Below are 23460 nucleotides of genomic sequence, written 5' to 3'. Positions count from 1 at the left end.
GTCCCCCTGCCCAGGTGCACCCCCAGGCCCCCAGCCCTGCACCTACGCTTCTCCTGCACGTAGAGATAGCCCTCCATGGTGTAGGGGCTGATGTTTTTGTGCTCGTGGGGATTCTCCTTCATCTTCTTCATCAAAGCTTCAACCTCTGACCTTGTTCCTTCAAAGCGGTTTCTTGTCTGCAAATTAAAACAGGAATGTGTTCTCCAGTGCAGGGACCTGAGCCTGGCTCTGCAGGACATAGCTAGGGCACTACAGCCCTGTGGGGAGCCCAGGGGTAGCCACGGGGCAGGTTTGCTTCCTGGGCCTGCATTTAAGCTAAAGCAAAAATATTACAACAATTGGCAAGGCCTGCCAGAACTATAAGGGGGCTTACACAAAGAGGGAGAGTGATTTTTGACATGGGTCAATATAGGACAAGGGAAATGGATTTAAACTCAAAGAGGAGAGATTTGGATTGGATATTAGGAAAAAATTCTTCCCTGGGAGGGTGGGCAGGCCCTGGCAAAGGGTGCCCAGAGCAGCTGGGGCTGCCCCTGGATCCCTGGCAGTGCCCAAGGCCAGGCTGGACAGGGCTGGGAGCACCTGGGGCAGTGGAAGGTGTCCCTGCCACAGCAGACGTGGCACTGAATGAGCTTTAAGGTCCCTTCCAACCCAAACCAGTCTGGGATTCTGTGATTAAATACACCAGAAGGTGAGGTGGCTCTGGAGACCCTGACAGCAATGGGCACAGGGCACAGGGACACCCTGGGCACACTCACATTCTGGATGCTGATTGTCAGCTCTGTCTTGAAATCACTGAAGTCCTTTGCAAGCTCATAGCCGTGGTGGTAGAACGTGAAGAGCCCCTGCAGAAAGGCCAGCAGCTGCATTGGGGAAAAGCAAATGGAGATGGTCAGTGCAGAGCCAGAGCTGCACCCAGGGCCACCAGTGCTGAGGGGAGGGGTCCTGCAGCCCCCCGGGATGGAGGGGCTCCCTGGTGGGCTCTCTGTGAGAGGGGCTGTGGGGTGAGGGCTCCCCATGACCCCGTTTCACCACAGCCCCCCAGCTTTGTGCAGGCTGAGCCGGACTCAGAGCTCACTTACAGGTTCCACAAACTCAAACATCTTCCTCTCCTGGACCTCCTGCACCTTGAAGACATATTCCAGGGACACCTCGTAGAAGTGCTGCCGAACCAGGTCCACCTGGCTGTCTGCCTGCAGGGGGTGCAGAGGAAACAGAGCTCAGGAACCACCAGGGCACAGCAGGCTCTGATGGGAGCACCCCCAGGCACAGCAAACCCAGCTCCAGCCCCAGCCCAGGGGCACAGGAACACACATAAACCTGATCCACACCAGCAAGCTCTTCCTTCAGCTGAGGAAAACGGGTGTGTGACTCGTGTTCTCACCTCCCCAACAGCTGGGTACAAAACATGCAGCAGAGGTGGGAAAAACAGAAATCGCTGTGAACTTGAGAAGAAAAGGCAACTCTCCCTTTTCTGGAAATCTGTGAACCTGACAAGAAAAGGCAACTCTCCCTTTTCTGGAGAGCACTCCCCTCGCCAGGGATGCCACATCCACAGTTCACAGCTCCACACCGAATCCTCTTTCTAAGGTAAGCCCTCCCTCGGGGGTCTGAGCCACACAAACCACGGACACTTCCCTGGCACGGGGGAACAGGAGCCGGCCCCTGAGCCGGAGCTGCTCCCAGCGGGCTCCTCCTGCCTGCCCGGCAGCGGCCCCAGCCAGGCCCGGGTGGGAGATGCCACCAGATGGCACCAGCAGGCAGCGCTGCTCCAGCGCACCGGCACGGGCCCGGCATCCCGCACTGACCCGCACACAGCCCAGCTGAATCCCGAACAGAATCCCGCACCGACCCCGCACACAGCCCAGCTGAATCCCGAACAGAATCCCGCACTGACCCGCACACACCCTGTGCTGAATCCCGAACAGAATCCCGCACTGACCCGCACACAGCCCAGCTGAATCCCGCACAGAATCCCGCACTGACCCGCACACACCCTGTGCTGAATCCCGAACAGAATCCTGCACTGACCCGCACACAGCCCAGCTGAATCCCGAACAGAATCCCGCACCGACCCGCACACACCCTGTGCTGAATCCCGAACACATCCTGTGCTGAATCCCGAACAGAATCCCAAAGAGTTCCCAAACTGAATCCCAAACTGAATCCTGCGCTGATCCCCTACACATCCCAAGCTGAATCCCGCACTGATCCTGCACACATCCCGTGCTGAATCCCAAACTGAATCCCAAACAGAATCCCGGACTTATCCCGCACACATCCCCAGCTGAATTCCAAACTGAATCTCAAACACATCCCAAACAGAATCCTGAACAGAATCCCAAACTGATCCCGCACACATCCCATGCTGAATCCCAAACTGAATCCCATGCTGAATCCCAAACACATCTTGAACCGAATATCAAACCGAATCCCAAACTGAATCCCGCACACATCCCCAACTGAATCCCAAACAGAATCCCACACACATCCCACTCTGCATCCCACCTGCGCCCCATCTGGCACCTCCAGGCAGCCCCCAGGGCCTTGCTCTGCCCAGGGCACAGATCACACCTCTGACAGCCACGAGTGGATCCTTCCCTGCCCAGCCAGAACTCCTTCCACTGCCTGCCCCATATCAGCATCTCAAACACAAACTAAACCAGGGCTCATTTAAAGGCCACCATTCCCTGGGACACATTGCTGTTATTTACACACATGGGTGTTATTTACACACATGGCTGTTATCTACACACCCCAAGGACAAGGCTGGCTTGCAGGCACACCTGCCCAGATGCTGAGCCCTCCTCAGCCCTGATTTGCTGGAGGATGACCACCTGTGTCCCAGGTGTTTCTGCTCTGCTGGGCATGGTCCCACCACCCAGGTACAGGAGCCCAGCAGTGCCCCCGGTAAGGGACAGGCAGCACACCAGCACCATGCCCAAGGGCAAGGACACACACCCTGCAGGACCAACCCACCCTGGGCCAGCACAAGGAATTCCAGACTTGAAAGGAGTGATTGAAAACTCAGCATACTCATTCAGTGGGAGCACTTGTCACCACAGCTAACCACGTCCTGAATCACTGAGGGCTCCTAAAGGGTTTAAGGCACTAAGCCTGCCCCCTCCTCCCCTGGAGCACAGAGCAGAGCAGCCACTTGCAGAGAAGGAGACCAGACATCCATGATTTGTGCTGGCACATGGGAAGCCTGCAGCAGAACCAGTTCCTTTCTGTTACACTCTTTAATTATAAACCCTCTCTCCTTTTTGATTGCTATCCATTTTGGGATCTCTCTGTTTTACTCACCAAGAAAGCTCCATATCCTTTCATTACAGGAAAAGGGGAAAACCCAGCACCCGCAGCCAGAATGAAGGAAAAAATTAGTTTACAGCCAGCACAACCATTGTTATAAACAGTGTGAGGCATTCAAAAAGCTCTCCACAGTCACAGCCAGACATGGAAACTCAGAGGTCGCTCTCACCTCCTGAAGCTGGGATTCTTTCTTCTTGGAAGACAAGTTCAAGTGCTTTTCTAGGACACCACAGTATTTCTCAGTCTCCTTGTCGTATTTCTTTTTGGCATCCTACAGAACAGGACAAGAAGTGTGACCCTGAACACAAGGGTCCCGGAGCAGCTGTGACAGCATCCCTGTGGCACTGGGCAGGGTGGCAGTGCCAGGTGGGAGCTACCATGAGCCAGGACCTGGGGGCAGCAGCTGGAAGCAGGTGAGGCTGCTGTTATCTGCCAGCATCAGCAGCTACAGGAAAGCAGCTTGTGCTGCCAAACCCCAAGGCTTGAGGGAACCCCTCCTCTGCTCCTGGGGCCCAGGGCTTGGTAAAACATCCAGATCCAGCTCCAAAAGCAACAGAGCGAGGAAAGTGCTTTCTATGCAGAACCTGGTCACAATTCCACATCCCAGCTCTACCACCACTTACAAGAGCTTCTCCTCTGTGTGACGTGGGACAATGACACAGCACCTCAGCTCTTTGTGGCAGCAGCATTAAGGACACCAACTTCACTTTCCTTTGCATCCTGTCCCAGCCTGGCCAGCCCAACACCAGGCCTCAGGCCATGCCAGCAGCTACAGGTAAGCAGGTGAGCTCTGCAGGACTCCTCTCTGTGTTTATAAGCAGGTGTGTGCTGCAGGACCCCTCTCTGTGTTTGCAGGTAAGCAGGTGTGTTCTGCAGGACCCTCTCTGTGTTTATAAGCAGGTGTGTGCTGCAGGACCCCTCTCTGTGTTTGCAGGTAAGCAGGTGTGCTCTGCAGGACCCCTCTCTGTGTTTATAAGCAGGTGTGCTCTGCAGGACCCCTCTCTGTGTTTGCAGGTAAGCAGGTGTGCTCTGCAGGACCCTCTCTGGGTTTCTGTGTTTGTTTCCAGCTGCACTGGGCACTGCTGCCATGCAAACGCAGCCCGGGGAGCTGGCATGAGCTGCTTGCAGGCAGCAGCAGGTTGTTATAACAACAGGGGAGCCACAGACAGTGGTTTTCATTTCAGAACAAAGGCAGGAAAGGAAGGGGGGGCCAGGCTGTCTCACGGCTGCCCTCAGCCACAGCGGCGCTTCCCCGTCCTGCCAGCAGCGTCCGGGCTCCCCTGCAGCCCCCAGCCATCCTTGGGCTGGGGAGGGCAGCCTGGGGGACTCGGGAGAGTACGAGCCCCTCCAAACAATCCTAATTCTTCCTCGGAGTAAGGAAACAAGCTCACTTTGGTTGGCATGCTGTTTTTGCCCTGGGCAGTTGTTTGGCTGTGGGTGAACTCGGAACACTGAGGCATTTCCCAGGAGCTGGATCACCCCGTGCCCATCCCAGAGCAGCCACTGCCCCCTGCCATGCCCGAGCCCACCCTGCAGAGTGCCAGCTCCTGCCCAGCCCGGGGGCAGTGCCCGGGTTACCTTGGCAGCCCCGATCTGCTCCTTGCGGAACTTCTCCAGCGGCGTGATCAGCACCTCGCTGGCGTTCTCGATCTGGGGGCAAAGACAGGCACAGCTCAGCTCTGCTGCTCCAGGGCAACCCTCCCACAGCCCAGACACCCCCAGGCTTCACCCCTCTGTCTCTGCACACCTGTGACCCCCCGGCAGCAGCTCGGCTGCTCTCCAACAGCAAGACTCCATTCCTGATGCTTTCCAAGTGTTTCCCCACCAAGCCGCCCTCTCCTTCCTCTCTCTGCCCTCCCCTGCAGCTCCACACCAGCGAGGGCAGCAGTCACTGTCACCACAGTGCCCCAGGTGCCACCACCCCTGCTCCCAGGCCAGCTGGGCCGTACCATGCGCATCCGCTCGTCCTCCAGGTTCCGCAGCACCGTGGCAAACTCCTGCAGGGACTTGGCTGGAAGGGACACAGGCAGCATTTCACACTCAGTTGTCACAGAAAGGAACTGCACAGAGGGGTTTTGTCTGTCTGTGTTTTGGGTGGGGAGGCTGGGGTTTTTATTATCCTTGCTCTTTCCCTATAAAGGCTCCTGCTGCCTACAGCTGGCAGCAGAGCATCCCCAGCACCAGGCTTCCTCCTCCAGACAGACACATCTCACTCAAACCTGCTCTGCCCAAGTCACCAACCAGCCCCACACCAAGCACTGGCCTCCAGCCATGCCCAGCACACCAGGGGCAGCTCCCCAGCACCAGGGAGACCTGGATGAGGAGCTATTTCTGCTGAGAGACTGGGCACCAATAAACAAGCAAAGTTAAATCAGGGCTAAAGCTTCTTTGCTCTCCTGGCTCCAGACAATGTGCACAATAAGCTCTGAAAGTTCAGCTGGGGCAGGAGGAGAGAGGGAAGAGGCTGAAGCCACCGCCCTGCGCCAGGAGAAGCTCAGGCAGAGCCAGGCTTAGCTCAGAGAGCCTTGCCAGGCTCAGCACTGCTGATTCCCCCCGGTGTGACTCTGCTGCTCCTCTGCTTCAGAGCACAGCCCCTCACAGTGTGCCCAGCCACAACCACCTCCAGAGGCTCCTCCCCAGTGCAAAGCACCCAGCTAACCGAGGTGGTTTCAGACACAGGCAATCTTCTCCCTTTCCCATCTGGCAGGGACAGATTTAGGCCAAGAGGCAACAGGTGATTCCCTGGGGGAGGCTGTGCTCCTGGAACCAGGAGGAATAAGGCATTTCCAGAGGGCACCCAGACAATGCCCTGGGTGTCCTGGTGCGATTCCCTCGGTGCCCTGCGCGGGGCTGGCTCCAGGAGCAGCAGGACTCACCTATGCAGATCTCATCGTCGGTCTCAGCGTCACCAATGCAGCGGAACTTGAACTCGTTGAGGGAATCGGCGAACTTGCGCTTGGCGGCCGACAGGTCTGTGGGAGCAGGGACACGGGGACGTCACCAACGGGAAAGGGCCCCAACAGCAGCATGCAGGCATGATCCCAGCCAGGAAACACCCACAGAGGGACCCCTGCCCCAGGGAAGCCCCAGAGCGCTGCCCTCCTGCACCCACCCCAGGGATGCTCTGTGGGGTCCCTTCAGCACCCCAAAATAGCCTTCAGGAGATGGCGTTTCAGAATAGCCAAAGAGCCACCCCAGAGCTCAGAGCCAGAGCCATGGGCACAGTGACACACAGTGACACTGCCCCCAGGAGATGGCCCCTCTGCCATGCCCCTGGCATCAGGGAAGGCAGCAGCACAGAGCTTTGGTGCTTCCCCAGCTGCAGATTCCCTCTGAGATCTGCATCCTATTAAGTTCTTACTCACAGTGACCTGAGTGCATCCAGGATTGGCTTTTCAGGCCAGCCCTGTTAACCTGGCACACACAGACAGAACTGGGGCCACCGAAGGCACCGTGTGGCTGCAGCCCTGCCCGTGTGAGAACTCACAGTGCTCACTCCCCAGTGCATTTCTTCACCCAAAACCCAAAACTCCAGGGTTTTTCCCTTTCCCAGCACTGGTGGAAAATGTGTGTGCCCGCAAAGGCCATTTCCTCCTGTCAGGCACCACAGCCAAGAGATAACCACAGCAGAGTCCTGGTGTTTTGCTTTCCCCATGGGATAAGGGAGCTGGCAACTTTCTCCGAGCATCAAAGCTGTTTTCCCAGTATTGCTGCTGACAGCCTGGGGTTAATCCTGCCCGGTTCAGTCCCAGCTGCCTCCACACAAGTGCTTCCTAAGGCAGCAGGAAATCACCCAGCCAAGGCAGGCAGGGACAGGGAAATCCTGGGAGCCTTCCCAGTGGAAAAGTACAGAGGGGGCTTCTTGGAGGAGAGGGCTCACACATAGCAGGATTTGCACTTTGCTCCCTGGAGGATGGAACGAGCGTGGATTTACAGCTTTTACCCCCTTCCTGTGCCTGGAGCTGCCAGCAGCCTCCACTGGCACCCACAGAAACAGGACACACGTTTTTTGGGGAAGCTTCCCCAGTGCTCCTGGGCAGGACTGAGGAGAGGGATTCAGGGAGGGTTTGCTCCAGCTCAGCACAGGGCTGAGCAAAGGGCACTGGGACAGCCCTGGGCAGGACCCCAGAGCTGGAGAGGCCCCTGCAGCACAGGGATGGATGGACACCCGGGGGGCTGAGCTCCCCCAGCCAGGGACAGGCCTGTCCTGACCTCCAATGTCACCTTCTCCACAGTCACCTCTCCAGGGTCACCCTCTGCTCCACCTGAGGGTGAGGAGCAGCTCAGGGCTCTGGGACCAGGCAGGAGCCAGAGCAAAGCCAGGAAGCCCCTGGAGCCAGCAGCACTGACAGCAATGGTGCTTATAAATAGGCAAGGGAGAGGCAGGGGGAGAGGGAGATAACTCCTGCAGTGACAGTGATAAAGGATAAAATTAGCAGCAGGATCAGCCAGAAAAGGAGAGAGGGGCACCCATGCCCACCCTGGGGCCCCACTGTCCTCCCCAGGCCACTGTCAGGCCACCCATGCCCAGCACCCCCTCTTCAGGAACCCCTCAGCTGCATTTTGGGACAGCAGCCCTGCAGGGGAAGCAGGAAGGCACAGGGAGAGCAGGGCACCCCCCTGACAATCCTCTGGGTTGTTCTTCCCCAGGGCTGTGAACAAGCAACCCCAAAATCCTGCAAAGGCTCAACAGAATCTGCTGCTTCCTCTGAGGCACGAGCAGAACACCCAGAGCCTGCACATGAGTCACACCAGGAGCTGGCAAGTGTTCCTCCCAAGATCTCTGCTGGCTTGATCAGCCAACCACCACAAAAAGCCTGAAAAACCCACCTGCCTGGGCAACCCAACCAGCTCAGGCTGCAGGTCTCATCATCAGCAGCAGCAGCAGCAGCACCATCATCACCTCCATGGCTCCCCTTTCCCACCTGGGCTGGTGAGGATGGGACAATCCCCTCAGGAAAGTGCCCTTGATAGAAAACTGGCACACACACAGGCCCACCTGCCCAGCTCCAGCAACCAGGGATCTGAAATAAATGCCCTTTTAAAAGCAACGCATGCCCCCCTTCCACTGCATCCTGCACACCCACCCAGGGACAGCAGGGGCAGCTCCCAGCAGGGCAGAGGGCAGCAGCCTGTCCTGGAAGCAGGCTCAGATACCCAGATAACCCCTGTGGCCGTCCCTGCTCCCTCACAGCCAGCCCAGGCTCACCCCGCTGTCCCCCTCCCTCTGCAGCCAGGGAATCGCTGGCTGAATTCCATCCCAGGCACACGCTGCAGCTCCAGGGCTCCCCAAACCTGCCTGAAGGCAATTCTGCAGCCCCAGGAGTCCTGCAAGGATCAGCAGCAAGGGAGCAGCTTGTGCTCCCCATGTCCCTCCTCCTCCTCCTCAGCTCAGACTTTCTGGGAAGTGGCTGCTGTTACCACAAAAGTTAAACTGAAGTGGTTGCTTCTGACATGAAAAGCCTCTTCTGAAGGAATTTGGAACTACTGAAGAAGGATTTGTGGAAGGATTGTGTCCTGGTTTCCCACCCCTCCTCCACGAGTGCAACACCCTGGGGTGACCCCACTGAGCCAGGTCTGCAGCCAGCACCCCAAAACAACAGGCAGGAACCACAGCCCATCAAACTGAGATGTCAGAACACAAACATCCCCCCTGCCTGGCCCTGCAGCCTGGTGCCACGTTGGGAAGCTCAGGGCAGCCCGGGCACAGTGACCCTGCTGGCTCAGAGGGGATGGGGGCTCTGCCCAGAGCTGGCTCTGCAGCCACTCTGTGCACAGGCTGCAAACAGCACAAAGCTCTGCCTCAGCACAGGGCCAGCAGCAGCAGCAGGAGGGGTGGCTCAGGCTGGAGACAAGCCTGCTGCTGAGTGTGGCCGTGAAGGGTTAATGTGCCACAGAGGGGGAGCAGAGGATGCTGCTGGGGCTCTGGGCTCACACGGAGCAGGATTTCTACACTTCCTGCAAAGAAAACTGCTTAATAGTCTGTATTTACTGCTCAAGTGGACAACAGGAACTGAGACTCCTGCCCCTTCCTTCCCCCACAGCAAAGAGCAGCAGAACAGCAGCTCGGGCTGTCTGTCTGTCCCTGCCAGCCCCAGGGAGGGACAGGAGGACAATGCCAGCCCCAGCAGCAGCCCCTGTGCCCCAAAAGCAGGGCACACCTGGGGCATCAGCACTCCCAGCCCTCATTTGGCTGCAGGGAGCAGACACAGCTCCTCCCAGCTCCCAGGGCCCAGCCAGGATGGCTAATCCAGGGAGCAGCCGCTGTAATCAGCACCGGATTACAGCCTGCCTCTGAGGCTGCTCCCCAAGCAGCAGCATGGTGTCTGTGCCCAGCGCCAGCCAGGGCTCAGCACAGCACCCCTCTGGGCTCACACTGCCCTGCTGCAGCCCAGGGATGCCCAGGGAGGGGCTCTGGGCAGGGTCAGAGCTGGGAAAGGCCAGCTGGGCCTGGCCAGGGATGCTCGGAGCACCCTGCACGGGACACCCACCCAGCCTGGGCCTGTGGTTCCTGCAGGAATCCAGCAACGAGAACCTGGTGCCACGAGAACCTGGTGCCTGAGAGCAGCGTCTGCAGCTGCCTGTTTGCAGCTTCCCCCAGCCAGCCCCAGCAGCACTGGGGTCAGCACCAGCGTCAGGGCAGCATCACAAACGCTTCACTTGCTGCAGAAGGTTTAAATTCCCTCTCTGAGCTTCATAGCAAGGTCAGCAAAGCCCTGCTCCCGTGAGACAGCGGCCTGGCCCAGCCCCAGAGTCACCTCCGTGCAGAATTAGCACAGATCTGTTCATTTAACAACTTCTCCACCAGGTGGTTGGAGTAATCAGTGATTGAGGATGGGCTGGCAGCTGCTGGCAGGTTCCCCCTCTGAATCATCATGAGCAAACACATAAAACCAGATGGGCAGAGCCCACCCCACCTCCAGCACAGCTTCTGCCATCGTGTTCTGCACAACAGCCACGGAGAGGCTGCCACAGCTTGGCACAGATGGAGGTCAGGGGGTGCCAGGGACAGCAGGGTGACCCCAAGGAGCAGGGCCATGGGCACAGTCCCTGCAGCCACCCCAGGCACGACCCCCAAGGCCCCCAGAGCCCATTTTGGTGCCTTTTCCACACACACAGCCTCCAGCTGGGCCTTGCCTCAGCAGCACACCCAGGGAGGCCAAAGCCCAGCACTTCATTTTCACCGAGTTCACCAGCACACATTCCTACACAGCACGCTTCGAGCACAAAACCCAAAATCGCTCAGACGTGCTAAAACCTGAAGCTCTGTCCAGGATGCCCCAGGAGGGCACGTCCAGGAGGTGCCCCGGACCTGCCCTGCAGCCAGGGCACTGCTGGGCACTGCTGCCAGCCCAGGGCACTGCTGCCAGCCCAACATCCCCGTCTGCCCGGACCCCAGGCTCAGCTGGCCCCGTATGGCAGCGCTGGGCACGGGGACACAGAGCCCTGTGTGTGCTGAATGGCACCATTGACAGGCCCCAGCAGCACACCAGAGCTCAGCAACACGCTCAGGACACGGAGGGTTTCACAGGGTTTTAAGAGATAAAGGTTCTGCACGTCCTGAAAAACAAAGCTGGCCCTTGGAAGGGCTGCCTGGCTGCACAGCTAAAATTATCCCTGCTGCCCACCAGCCCAGCACCCCGGGCACCCCCAAATCAATATTGCTCACACTTGTATGGCAGCTTTGCCAGGCCAGGACGCTTCTGCAAAGCTTCCCAAGCTTCCTGATGGAAGGCACTGGAGACCCAAGAGAAATGAAGGCAGAAGGAGCAGCAGGGCCAGCCCAGTGTGCCCAGTGTGCCACCCTGCAGCAGGGCCAGCCCAGTGTGCCCAGTGTGCCACCCTGCAGCAGGGCCAGGGCTGCAGCAGCTCCTGACTCAGACACCACTGTGGGGACTGGACAGAGGTGCAGATGCCAGGTGGGATGAAGGGCACTGATGGCAGCTGCAGGGCCCAGGAGCTCTGGGGTGTGCACCACAGGTGCCAGGCAGCACAGCCCGTCCTGCCTGCAGCCAGGACACACAGGAAACCCAGGAATGATGTAAAGGACCCTGGAAAGGCTTCCCATTCCTGGAGCGCCTGAGCAGACAGACGTCTGCAGCTGCAGGAGGCACAGCCCAACGAGTCCTCACTCCCAGGAGGGGCTCAGAGAAACACGGGCATGGCAGAGCCCTCCTGGCAGCCCCTCCATAGCCCAGGATGGCCCTGGAAGACAAGGGGCCCAAAGCAGCACCCTGGCAGGCAGCCCCCAGGCTGACCATCACCATGCAGAGATACAGCACATGGATCAGCAGAGCCCTGCCAGGGCCTTCCTGGTGCTCTGCACGAACATGGCACATCCCAGCCCTCCCACAGCCCCAGAGCATCACTGCCTGCAGCTCCTGGAGGGCTCAGCCCACCCCAGCACAGGGCAGCATCCCCCGGGTGCCATCCCCAGGCTCTGTGCTGGACACGGAGCGTTTCGTGCACTCAGCAGCAAAACAAAATGAAACGGCATTTCTCCACTTCCCCACCCAGCTCCCATGTCTGGCACTTCTCCCTGTGCTTATTTTTGCTCACATCCTGGTGTTGTTTGATGGCAGAACCCCCGGCCTGTCCCAGCCTGCAGGAAAGTCTGGCAGGCAGGGAGCCAGGCATCAGCCACAGCAGCTCAGGTGGGAGCAGGCACGGTCCCTGAACAAAATCAAGGGTCAATATTCACCACTCCAACACAGAGCAGGGATGCATCCAAACAGCAAACACAGGCAACAGCCTAAGTGCCTGGAAAACATCAGGGATGTGGTAATGAAATGGAAAATTCCCACCCTGGCTGGCATTTCCACGGGCAGCCAGCTGCACCGGCACACAATGTGAGGAAGCTGCAGTGAAAATCCATCCCTGTGTCCCAGCCAGGCCAGGGATTTGGGCACAGTGCTGGCTCAGAGAGAGGTGTCAGAGCTGCTGAGCACAGCTGTGCCACTGCACTGAGTGCTGACCCTCAAACCCCAACCCCTGACTACTGATCCCAAAACCAGATTCTGAGTGTCACATCTCCCTCTACCTGCACACTGCCCCTCTGCCCCAGGCAGGTCATGTAAACGCCTCCAGCCTTACCCCTGTGAGTAAAGGTGCTCCTGTGTTACTCACAGCTCCCCAGGGCCCCAGTTCCCTCACTGGGAGTGCAGGTCAGTCCCTACCAGCACAGCACTGCTCTAGTAATTGCAGCTCCTCCTCCAAGCAAAGGTTCAGGTTGGCATCAGGAGAAATTTCCTCCTGGAGAGAATGGTCAGTCATGGCAAGGGGCTGCCCAGGGAGGTGGTGGAGCCCCCATGGCTGGAGGTGCCCAAGGAAGGGCTGGATGTGGCACCCTTGACAAGACACTGATGGCTCACAGGCTGGACCTGATACTCCTGGAGGTCATTTCCACCCTCAGTCATGGTGTATCTCTGTGATTCCCCTCCAAAGCCTGGCACGACCCACAGGAAGGCTGCAGATGACTTTACCCTTGTCACCACAATATTTCATCGACTGGAGCCTGGAATCACATTTCATTAGGACAGAACGCCCTGCCCGAGACAGCTAATCGATTTAGAGGACACTAATCCAGAAGAAATTTGCTCCTGACCCAGGCAATGCCCATTAGTGGAGCAGAAGGGGGTCTGGCAGGGGGGGCTGAGGCACAGCCCCTGCCAGACCAGAGCAGATTGCCTCAGGCACTGGCCCTGCTTCTGGATTAGTTAGTTATTACATCTAATTAGCTAATAGGTGGGCCACAGGGAGCTCCCTTGATTTCCCAAGGGGCAGGAGCAAAGCATTGGGGTCCCCAGGGGATGATGGGCCCAAAACCCCACGTGTCCCAGGTGGGGAGGGGACCAGCACCCCGTCCCTGTGGGCAGGGGGACAGGAGACCCTGCTGGCACCTGCCAGCCTGGCCATGGCACGGGGCAGTGCCTCCCTTGTCCCCTGTCCCCATCCCACAGCCAGGGCAGGGTCAGCTCCTTAGAACTGCTCTGCTCAACCTCCTTCCTCCTTCCTCCTCCTCCTCCTCCCAAGGAGGCTGCGGAAATCCTTTTGTCGCCGGTGCTCCTCCACCTCAGCTGCAAGAACAGGAAAAATCCCACTGTGCTCGCAGGAACATCAGTGGCCAGTGAGTCAATTTTTCCTGCTCGGGCAGGAAAAGAGAAATATAAATTAAAATCTCTAGTGGAGCCTAGGGAGGCACGCAGGGTGAGGACGGGGATGCACAGCCCAGGGTGTAGCACAGAACCACGGAACAGTTTAGGTGGGAAAAGCCCTCCAAGATTCTCACATCCTGCTGTTCCCCCTGCACTGCCAAAGCCAACAATCACCATTGTCGTCACCTGTAAAACCCCTGCAGGATGGTGACTCCACCACTGCCCTGGGCAGCCTGTGCCAGCATGTGACCACCCTTTCCAGGAAGAAATCACTGCCTTTAACCTGGGCTTTCCCCTGGAATCCATGGGAGAGACACCCAAAGCTCTGCTCTGCAATGGCTGGGATTTTGTAAAACATTGCTTAGCAACCAGCACTCAGCGAGGGCATCGCTCTGGCCAGACGCCGCTTCAGCGAGAAAAAGAATGAAAATCCAGCACAGGGACAATGTAGCAGTGAGAGGAAAAGGCACACACCAGCTCTTTTTACAGGTCACTTGGCCCAGAGAGCCCTTCACACCTCCCTCACTGTGGATCATGGAATGCCAGACTGCTCTGGGCTGGGAGGGACCGCAAAGCTCATCCCATTCCATGGGCAGGGACACCTTCCACCGTGCCAGGCTGCTCCCAGCCCTGCCTGAGGCTGCAGGGAGGAAGGCTGAGGAGGCAGCCCCAGCCCCGGGCTGTCCCTGGTCCCCGCGCTGTGCCCACTGCTCCCCGTGCCAGGGCCAGATGGTCTGGAGGCTGCTGTGCTGGAAACCCGCCTGGCACCACAGCACAAACACCCCTTCCCCCTCAGTCCCCACAGCACAGAGCATCCCAGCACACCCCCTGCACCCTGGCATGCCAGGACCCCCCAGCTCCCATTGGGAGCCAAGGCAGAGGAGCCAATTCCCAGCTCCTCCAAGCCACGCTGGAGACCGTCCTTGCCATGAACATCCTCGCCATGAACAGCCAGGGTGATGGAGACCATCCTTGCCATGAACAGCCAGGGTGATGGAGACCATCCTTGCCATGAACAGCCAGGGTGATGGAGACCATCCTTGCCATGAACATCCTCACCATGAACAGCCAGGGTGATGCCCTAAAGCTCCACCCTTATCAGAGCCCACGGGCCCAGGGCCACCAGCACTTGCACAGAGCAGGTGGAAGCACCTTTGGTGTAGGGAGTGTGCCACGAAAACAGAGAAAACATCCCTGTCCCAGGAAAACATCCCAGGCAGACAGGGCGAGCATCCCTGTCCCAGGAAGAAAGGAAAGCACCCCTGTCCCAGGAAAACATCCCTGTCCCAGGCAGACAGGGTGAGCACCCCTGTCCCAGGAGAGCACCCCTGTCGCAGGCAGCCATGGAATACACCCCTGTCCCAGGAGAGCAGGGAGAGCACCCCTGTCCAGGAGAGCACCCCTGTCGCAGGCTGCCATGGAACACACGCCGTCCCGGCGGTGACAGCCGCTGGCGTGCCTGGGGGAGGAGGAGGGGATGATTCACAGCACACTGAACAAGCTGTGCAGGTTCCAAGCTGTGCAGGTTCCTACGAGCTCCCCCTCGCTCTGCCTCCCCTCCCTCCCACCCACCACGGTCACGCTACAGCGACTCATCACAGCCAGGAAAAGGGGGGATGAAGTAACCCAAACCAGCCAGGGATGCCTGGCACAGCCTGTCCCCTGTCTGTCCCCTGCCTGTCCCACTGCTGGATGCTGCAAAGGAGCCCAGAATGCCCAAACCACATCCACAGGGTTGGCTTGGCACCACTGGCACTGCTGCCCCCAGGCAGGGTGGGCGACTGAAGCCCCTCTGCCACGTGCAGGAATGCCGACCCCTGAGCACCCCTGCCCTGCTTTGTGGCTCCTGGGCTCCAGGGAGAAGCACACCCCAATTTTAGGGTGCAAACAAAGGGGTTGGGGGTCCCCCTGTGCCAGCCAGGGACAGTCTGGCACACAGCAAGGGCAGAACCAATTTACCCCATGCCATCCCTGGTACTGAATCAGCCACGTGTGCCAGCCTGCACAGAGCACAGGGACAGCACAGGGACAGCAGGCACCTCCCAGCCTCCACAGCAACCATGGGAACAGCATCTCCTCACTCAGATTCCCAACGTCACTGCGAGCCGCTACTGCAAAGCAAAGGGAAAAGGGGAAACCTGAAGAGCCCACCCGTCCCAGCCCACATCCAGGGCACACAGGTGATGCCACACAAACCACAGGTGATGCCACGCACGCCACAGGTGATGCCACACAAACCACAGGTGATGCCACACACCTCTGGGTCTGGCAGCACTGCAGACACAAATGCAGACAGATGATTCAGGCTGTGCCAGCACACCTGCAGCCCTGGGAAAACAGCCTCCTGACCCAAATCAGGCACATCTGCTCCGTGCTGGAGGCACGAGCAGGACACAGCTTGTGGGTGACTCCTGGTCACACAGGGACATCCAACCTGGCCCTTCACAGCCCTGCCCAGAGTCCCTCCCTGCACACAGCTGGGCACTCTCAGCCTCCTCCAGCTCTGGCAGTGCCAGCCCTGCCCCTCAGAGCTGCCCTCTGTCCCAGGCCATCCCCTGCCATCCCAAAGGGCTGGGTTTAGCCTGGCACGGCACAGAGCTCAGCACAGGCCCTGCAGCTCCTCCGGGCTCTGTCCCCAGCCCAGCTATGGGGACACGTGCCCAGAGGTGCTCTGTGGCATGCTCCCCATTACAGAGATCCCCCAGCCCTGCTAACCAGCCCTCTGTCAGCACAGTGTGAAAGATGGAATCACGAACACAGCCTCTCCTGCACACCCAGCCCTGGTGCTCATGGGGCTCTGTCAGTGCTGCTGGCAGCCAGACCCAGCCCAGCCCAGCCCCACAGCACCCACCCAGTGCCTCCTGCAGGAGCCCAGGAGCCCACCCTGCCCTCCCTGGCTCCCTGCAGCAGTCCCCAGACCTGCAGGCACTGTGGGATCCCCTGGGAGATGGGGCAATGTTCCCTGGGGATACAGGGAATACTCCTGGGTGTGAGGATCCTCCTGCATGGACCACAGCCATGCAGCATCCAGCAGGGAGAGCTCCCTCTGACACTCGGGCAGAGCTGGGTGGGATAAGTGTTCTTCCCTCAGGAGCCAGCCCTGCCATGTGGGATAGGGGTGCAGACCCCAGAGCCAGCCCTGCTGGTCCCTCCAGGGCTCCCAGTGCAGACCCACCATCACCAAGAGCACCTCCCAAGCAGGAATTTGTCCCTGCTGCTGATTTCCACTGGGGAGGAAGAGGAGGATCAGCTTGTGCTCAAACTGAAGCACACTATTATCACCTGTCCTGTCCCTCGTTTGAATAAAATCCCAGACAAGTTATTAAAGATGTGGCTGCACAAGCCACACGGGTCATGCAAAGGAGGAGAGAGAAGTCCTTGGTGCCTCTGGCTCTGCTGGTGCAGGACTGGCTGAGCCATAACCATGTCCCACCTCCACAGCCCCAACATTTCCTACAGGAATGAAGAGGGAGAAAGGCACCCTGGCAAGGAGAGCCTTGTTACTCATTACACCCCAGCTGGGGGAACAAAGCAGGAAAAAATCAAAGTCAATCATTTTAGCAGCCAAACCCAAAGCCACGTGCTTTCCCTGCGGTTTGCAAGGCAGAGGGAGAGCCCAGGGGGGCAGGAAGGGACTTTCCTCTGCCCATCCAAGCATGGAACCAAGTGTCAGAGCTCCTTGGAAAGGCACGGATGTTCCAGGAAACCCTCCCTGTGGCAAGGCAGCAGCTCCCAGCGCTGAGCAGGCACAGGGAGGCTGGGCAGGACAGGAGGGTGCCAGGCTCAGCCCTGGGCAGGACAGGAGGGTGCCAGGCTCAGCCCTGGGCAGGCACAGGTGACTCACTGGGCTGCCCCCAGCACCATCTCTCACAGCACAACCCAAGCAGGACAAGTGCCAGCGGTCAGGGTAACCCAGCCAGGTGCTCCCTGCTGGTTCTGCACCCTCCAGCAAGCACAGGGCTCCCTCTCCTCCAAACTGCAGCCTGCAGAGCCCAGCACCCTCCTGCCTGGGCAGGAGCGCAGCTCTGGGCACTCAGGTTTGCACCTGCACAAACAGGGGCTGCTCCTGGAAAGGCCAGACCTAAAGCTGGGCTCCAAGGTGGTGAGAGGGTTTGGGCTGTGGCTGTTTTTTCAGGGACCAGAACAGCAAGAAGGATGAAAATAACGTAAGATGGGCTTTGGATTCCTTCTCCCCATCACCAAACACCTGGGCAGGAGGGCCTGTCACCCCAGATGGCAGCAGGTCACAAAGCAGCCCCGGGCTGGGACCGTCTCAGCACACCCCGGGGTTTTGTCCCTGCAGGGGCACACGGGGCCCTGCAGGGCACAGCAGCCTGTGCTCCACCTGCCCTGTGCCCACCCAGCCAGGGGCACCAGGTGAGCTGGACCAGGCCGTGGGGAGCAGGATGCAAAAACAATGACAAAGTGGCAAAGGGGGCAATCCCCGACAGTTTCCTTATCGAAGCCAAGCCTTGTTTGTGTCAGTTGAACTGAGTAAACACCGGGCAAAAGTTTCACTTTCGCTTCTGCTGCAGATCCAGGGGCAGCTCCGTCCAGGACAGGCACTGCCACCCCACAGCCAGGGGCACAGACACCCCATAAGGGCTCAGTGTCACCAAGCAGCTGCAGAGATGGGGAACAGAACGCGTGAGCAAGCACATCCCTGAGTGTGGAGCACCAACAGCACCACCAGGAACCAGCCCAGCAGCCAACTGCACGTTTAGAGGTGCACCAGAGCAGGATGTGTCCCAGGAAACACCCCAGGGCTGCAGCAAAGCCCTGCTGGCATTCCCGTGGGACAGCACAGGGTGCTGCAGGCACACAGGGGGCAGCTCACGGAAATCACACCCTGCAGGCACAGACGGAAGGGACCCCACACCTCTGTGACAGCAAACCCCAGCTGCTCCCCACAGCCACAGGGGACACGCTGGTGGGGGCAGAGCTGGCAGGGCACCTGTGGGACAGTGCCCAGCATGTGCCCCAGGAAGCCAGGGGGGCCAGAGGGGTTCCCAGGCACTGCAGGACCCAGGTCCAGCCCAGCATCACCCCTCAATCCCATCCCTCCTCGCTGAGCCCTGCAGTGACCCGGCCAGAAAAATGACCCAGAACCCCAAAGCAGCCCAGCTGTGCCCTCCCCATGGGAGCCCAGGGCATGGCACAGCCCCACTGGGACCCAGCCCCTGTGCCCTGTGGGGAGGGGGCTCTCAGAGCCGCCCCAGCCCAGCCCCAGCACACAAATTGCAGTTTGTGCCATGGGAGCAGGGCAACAGCCAGGGCGGGGACGGCTTTGGTGGCTTCAAATTAGTGCCTGGGAGTTGGAAAAGGAAAACAAAGCAGCAGAAACGTGGCAGGGCACCAGGCTGCAGGCAGGGCCTGAAGGGGACAACAGCCCCATGGCCACTGGGCCACGGAGCCCGACAGCACAGGGAGGAGGAGGAGGAGAGGAGGAGGAGGAAGAGGAGGGTGCCAGGCTCAGCCCTGTGCCACAGCACAAGGGAGGCAGTGGCTGGCAGCCCTGCAGCCCCACATCCTCCATCCCCAGGTGTGCTGCTGGCTTCCCAGAGCGAGCTGTGGGCATCTCCCCATCACCCTCTGGGTGCCCGGGCTCAGCTCCCTCCGTGCCAGCACGGGGCTGGAGGTGATGCCAGCACAGGGACCAGCCTGCCTGCCCTCACACGGGCACAGGGACATGCAAAGGGATGAAATCCTCCAGCATCCCTGCTCCTGACGGCCAGCACAGCCCCTGTGCTGGATGGAGAACGAGTTTCATGGCATCCAGGCTTCCAGTTCATTATTTATGTCACACTTGAAGTCTCTGCATCTGCAAAACTTTCTGAATAATTTATGGATGGTGGATCAGGGAGGAAGAGGGACACGTTTTGCTGAAAACCAGGTCACTGAATACCAGCCAAGCAGCAAAGGGAGACAATGGAAACAGGCACAGAAACTCGCTGGGGAAAAAGATCCAACAGCATTTATGTACACACAGACACACACACACTCCAGAGATGCCCTTGGCATCTGAGGATATTTAGCAGGACCAGCCCTTCAGCAAATGAGGATCATTTTCAACCTTCTGAATTTATTCTTTCTTCTCAGGGAAGGAGAAAGTGTTGTGAATCATTCCTGTTTCTCTCTGTACCTACACCGAGGGCAAAAGCAGGGCAGAGCAGCCCTTTCAGCAAAGCCTGGCAGAGACTTTGTTCATGTCCTCACTCCAGTCTCACCATCCCTGCGTGCCCGTGCCTTGCTCTGCCCAGCTCTGCAGAGGGCTCTTCCTCCCTCCTCATCCTCCTGCCCTCACTGCCCAGCCCAGCAGCCCCACAGTCACACGCTGTTCCCAGCCTGCCCTCAGACAAAGAGGATGTGAAACGTTCAGCCAAAGAGGCAAGAGGAAGGAAAAGGAGAGAGGATATGGCCAAGCCCTCACGTAACTCTGGCAGGCACTGCCCCAGGGCCCAGAGACCCCCAGAGCCCCTCACTCACTCACTCACAGTCCTGAGCCTGGGGTCTGCTGCCCCGGCCTGCCCAGCTCCACAGCCACGAGGCACAGCAGCAGCTGAGGAGCAGCACGGGGACAATGACAGCGAGACAAGGCCACCATGCCCAGCCATGGGGACACAAACCAAAACCACCTGGAAACACCACTGAAAAATAAAAGCTGGCTTAGAAAAGCAAGTCCCTGGTGACAGTCAGGAATGGCCCCAGATGGGCACTGGCTCAGGGGGTGACACGCCAGCCCCTGCAGCAGTGACACAGATACAGCAGCCAGCAACAGGCAGCACAGCACCTCCATCCCTGCAGCTGGACACTGGGATGGGCTGGAAGGGCTCACACAACACACCAGACCTTGGAGCTGTCACACGGAGGGTGACACAGGTGGGGAGAGCCAGCCCAGATCCCAGCCAGCACCAGGGATCGGTCAGAGCCATCACAGCCCCCAAAGTGACCCCCAGAGCAGGAGGAGGATGCACAGAGGGCCCAGAGCATCCCAGCCAGGGAGGGGACACCCCTTCCCAGCCTCCCTGGCCCACATGGCCCAAAGCCTCCCCCAGAGCACCCTGGGGTCACCTCGGTGCCACACGTGCCAGGGAGTGGCACAGGGCAGGCAGGGCGGGCACTGATTTCCCCTGCAGCACAATCAGCATTATTGCTGTCCCTGCAGCCTGGGCACCACTGGAACTCCCCCAGCCCTGTGCAGGAATTAAGGGCTAATCCAGGAACACATTCAATAGGAGCTACAAAACAATTCAGCCATAAAAACATCCTTATCTCCGGAGGCCAGCAGCGCTCTTCCTGCCCGTGCAGCACAGCCATGGCCATGGCCAGGGGACAGGAGCCCACAGGGGCTCACAGCACACCCCAAAATCCTGCACACAGCATACCCAGGTCAGACACAGCCAGCACCCCAGCCAGCACCTGCTGCAAGCTAACTGAGTAAGCCAGAGACATCTCACGACTCAGCAGCTCACTCCCAAAATGTATTTTCTGTGAAGAGCAGCGCTGTAGGATTTGTTCTGGAGTAAAATGAATGCTACAGGCAGGGCCAGGCACTGCTGCCTTCAGCAAAAGCTCCACAGCAGAACACAGCCCAGACCTGCAGAACCGTAAATGCACCCACAGCTGTCGGGTTTGAGATTCTTTTAACCCCAAATGCCAAGAATTGTTACAATGGGAGTCCCTGTAGGCCAGATGTTACCAGCTGCTATTTCAGCACAGAGGAGCTACACCCATGGGGCTCGCTGTGAGACCAGAGGGGAGGGAGCAGGACCAGCCCTTCTGGGAATGGACAGGGTGCTGGGAATGCTTCACCTGCCCGTGCACCCCGGGGTGACCCCGCTGTCCCACAGCCCCACAGTGACCCCGGCCAGGCTGGCTCACGGCAGGTGATGCTGCAGAGGCTCCATGGCACCTGTGTCTGTGACGTGCCCCTGTCACCCCACGGCACAGCCTGGTGACAACGTGTGCTGCCAGCGTGCTGGGTACTGGCACACCTGGATAGAGAAACGCCCTGTGATTTGGGTGAAATAAACGCAAAAACAGAGCAAACCCCAATGACCCCATGAGGGAACAGCAGAAACACAGCTTGGGGAGCACAGCGCCCAGCACAGCACCCGAGGGCACAGCCCAGCCAACGCTGGCAGCCATGTAAAGATGTCCCCAGCCCCAGCCGTGGGGACATGAGCAGCCCAGCCCGGGCATCAGGGAGGAGCGGGACGCTGCCAGCCACAGGTGAGGGTGTCCCCAGCCCCGGAGCCACAGCTGCACCGCTGCATCCCCCTCCCACCCGGTTTGCAGCTCGGCAGCCACCTCCGCTTCCCCTGGAGACAGAGAACAGCCCCGGAGGGGTCCCCTGGTCACAGTCGGGAATGGCCCTGGAGGGACCCTCTGGTCACAGCCAGGAATGGCCCTGGAGGGGTCCCCTGGTCACAGTCGGGAACGGCCCCGGAGGGATCCCCTGGTCACAGCCAGGAATGGCCCTGGAGGGACCCTCTGGTCACAGTCGGGAATGGCCCTGGAGGGGTCCCCTGGTCACAGTCGGGAACGGCCCCGGAGGGGTCCCCTGGTCACAGCCAGGAACGGCCCTGGAGGGGTCCCCTGGTCACAGTCGGGAACGGCCCCGGAGGGGTCCCCTGGTCACAGTCGGGAACGGCCCTGGAGGGGTCCCCTGGTCACAGTCGGGAACGGCCCCGGAGGGGTCCCCTGGTCACAGCCAGGAATGGCCCCGGAGGGGTCCCCTGGTCACAGTCGGGAACGGCCCCGGAGGGGTCCCCTGGTCACAGTCGGGAATGGCCCTGGAGGGGTCCCCTGGTCACAGCCAGGAATGGCCCCGGAGGGGTCCCCTGGTCACAGTCGGGAACGGCCCCGGAGGGGTCCCCTGGTCACAGCCGGGAATGGCCCTGGAGGGGTCATCCCGGGGGCTCCGGGCATCCCCACCCTGGGCGGACACGGGACAGAGGCCAACCGGGAGAGGGGCAGGGGAACCAGGCACCAACGCATCGCCCCAAAAACCGCTCCCAAAGGATGGGACCCTCGAGGGCCGCGGAGCGGGACCTGCTGGGGCAGGACCAGAACCAGAACCACGCACGTGCCAAGGGACGGCGGCCACGCACATCCCGATGGAGCAGGGCCGGAGCCCGGCACGTCCCGATGGATGCCCCCGATGGAGCACACATGCCTGCATGGACCGGGGCAAGGCCGTGCTTGTGTGACGGACCAGAACCAGGACCGCGCTGTGCCCACGGACCACGGCCGGCACATCCCGGGCACCGCGCACGTCCCGCTGGACCGGACCAGGACCGGGAGCGGGAGCGGGCACGGCCCCAGGCCCGGCCGCAGCGGGGGCTCGGGTGGTCCCGGATGGAGCAGCCCCGTGCGGGGGCAGCGCGGGCCGGGCGGGGCTCGGCGGGCGGGCAGGGCCGGGGCCGGGCGGGGGGCGCGGGGTCCCGCAGGGCCGCCCCCGGCCCCGCACTTACTCTTGAGGGCGGCGACGAGCGACTTCCCGTCCTTGATGAGCTCCTTGATGAACTTGTTGGTCCTCTCCAGCTCGGCCTCGTGGAAGCGCAGCCGCTCCCGGAACTGCGGACTGTCCAGGCAGCACTCGCTGAACTCCAGCGCCGGCAGCCCCATGCTGCCCGGCACGGCGGGGGCGAGCGCGCAAAAATCCAGGCAAGATGCAGAACGGAAGGGCTTTCGGGGCGAGGCGCGCGGCCGCCGGTGCGGGCGGGCGGCGGGAGCGCCGTGCCGGGCCAGGCCGAGCCGAGCCGAGCCGGGAGCGGGGCCGGGGAGCGGCGGGAGCGGAGCCGCGCGGGGGCGGAGCCGCTGCGGCCGCGCTGGGGCCCCGCCCGGGCCGGGCCCGCCCGCTCCACGCCCCTCGCGCTGCCGGCCAATGGGCGCGCTCCGCCGCCGCCTGTCCCCGCCCTCTTCGCCCGCTAGACCAATCAGCTGCCGGGGCGAGGCGGGGCCGTGCCCTCCCCGCCGCTCCCGCACCTGG

The 23460-nt window shown here is 60.2% G+C and overlaps 1 protein-coding gene across 3 annotated transcripts in view; it reads right to left on the bottom strand.

Moving 5' to 3' along the window:
* The window catches only part of ARHGAP26 (Rho GTPase activating protein 26), a 99893-nt gene extending 76687 nt beyond the window's left edge, over positions 1-23206 (bottom strand). For 2 of the 3 annotated variants that reach the window (XM_063169109.1, XM_063169110.1), the window contains exons 1-8: positions 22943-23206; positions 6189-6284; positions 5262-5323; positions 4891-4962; positions 3482-3583; positions 1083-1193; positions 759-863; positions 47-176 (exon numbers count right to left, since the gene is read on the bottom strand). In XM_063169109.1, the coding sequence (XP_063025179.1) occupies positions 47-176; positions 759-863; positions 1083-1193; positions 3482-3583; positions 4891-4962; positions 5262-5323; positions 6189-6284; positions 22943-23096 (832 nt within the window). In that variant the 5' untranslated portion in view covers positions 23097-23206. The remainder of the gene's footprint in view (positions 1-46; positions 177-758; positions 864-1082; positions 1194-3481; positions 3584-4890; positions 4963-5261; positions 5324-6188; positions 6285-22942) is intronic. The other variant, XM_063169111.1, reaches the window with a different exon arrangement.
* Between the last annotated feature and the right edge of the window lie 254 nt (positions 23207-23460).

The sequence above is a fragment of the Melospiza melodia genome, chromosome 14 (assembly GCF_035770615.1).
Source record: "Melospiza melodia melodia isolate bMelMel2 chromosome 14, bMelMel2.pri, whole genome shotgun sequence".
Taxonomy (NCBI): domain Eukaryota; kingdom Metazoa; phylum Chordata; class Aves; order Passeriformes; family Passerellidae; genus Melospiza; species Melospiza melodia.
The sequence above is the reverse complement of the archived record's forward strand: the minus strand, read 5'-3'. Positions and strand labels throughout refer to the sequence as shown.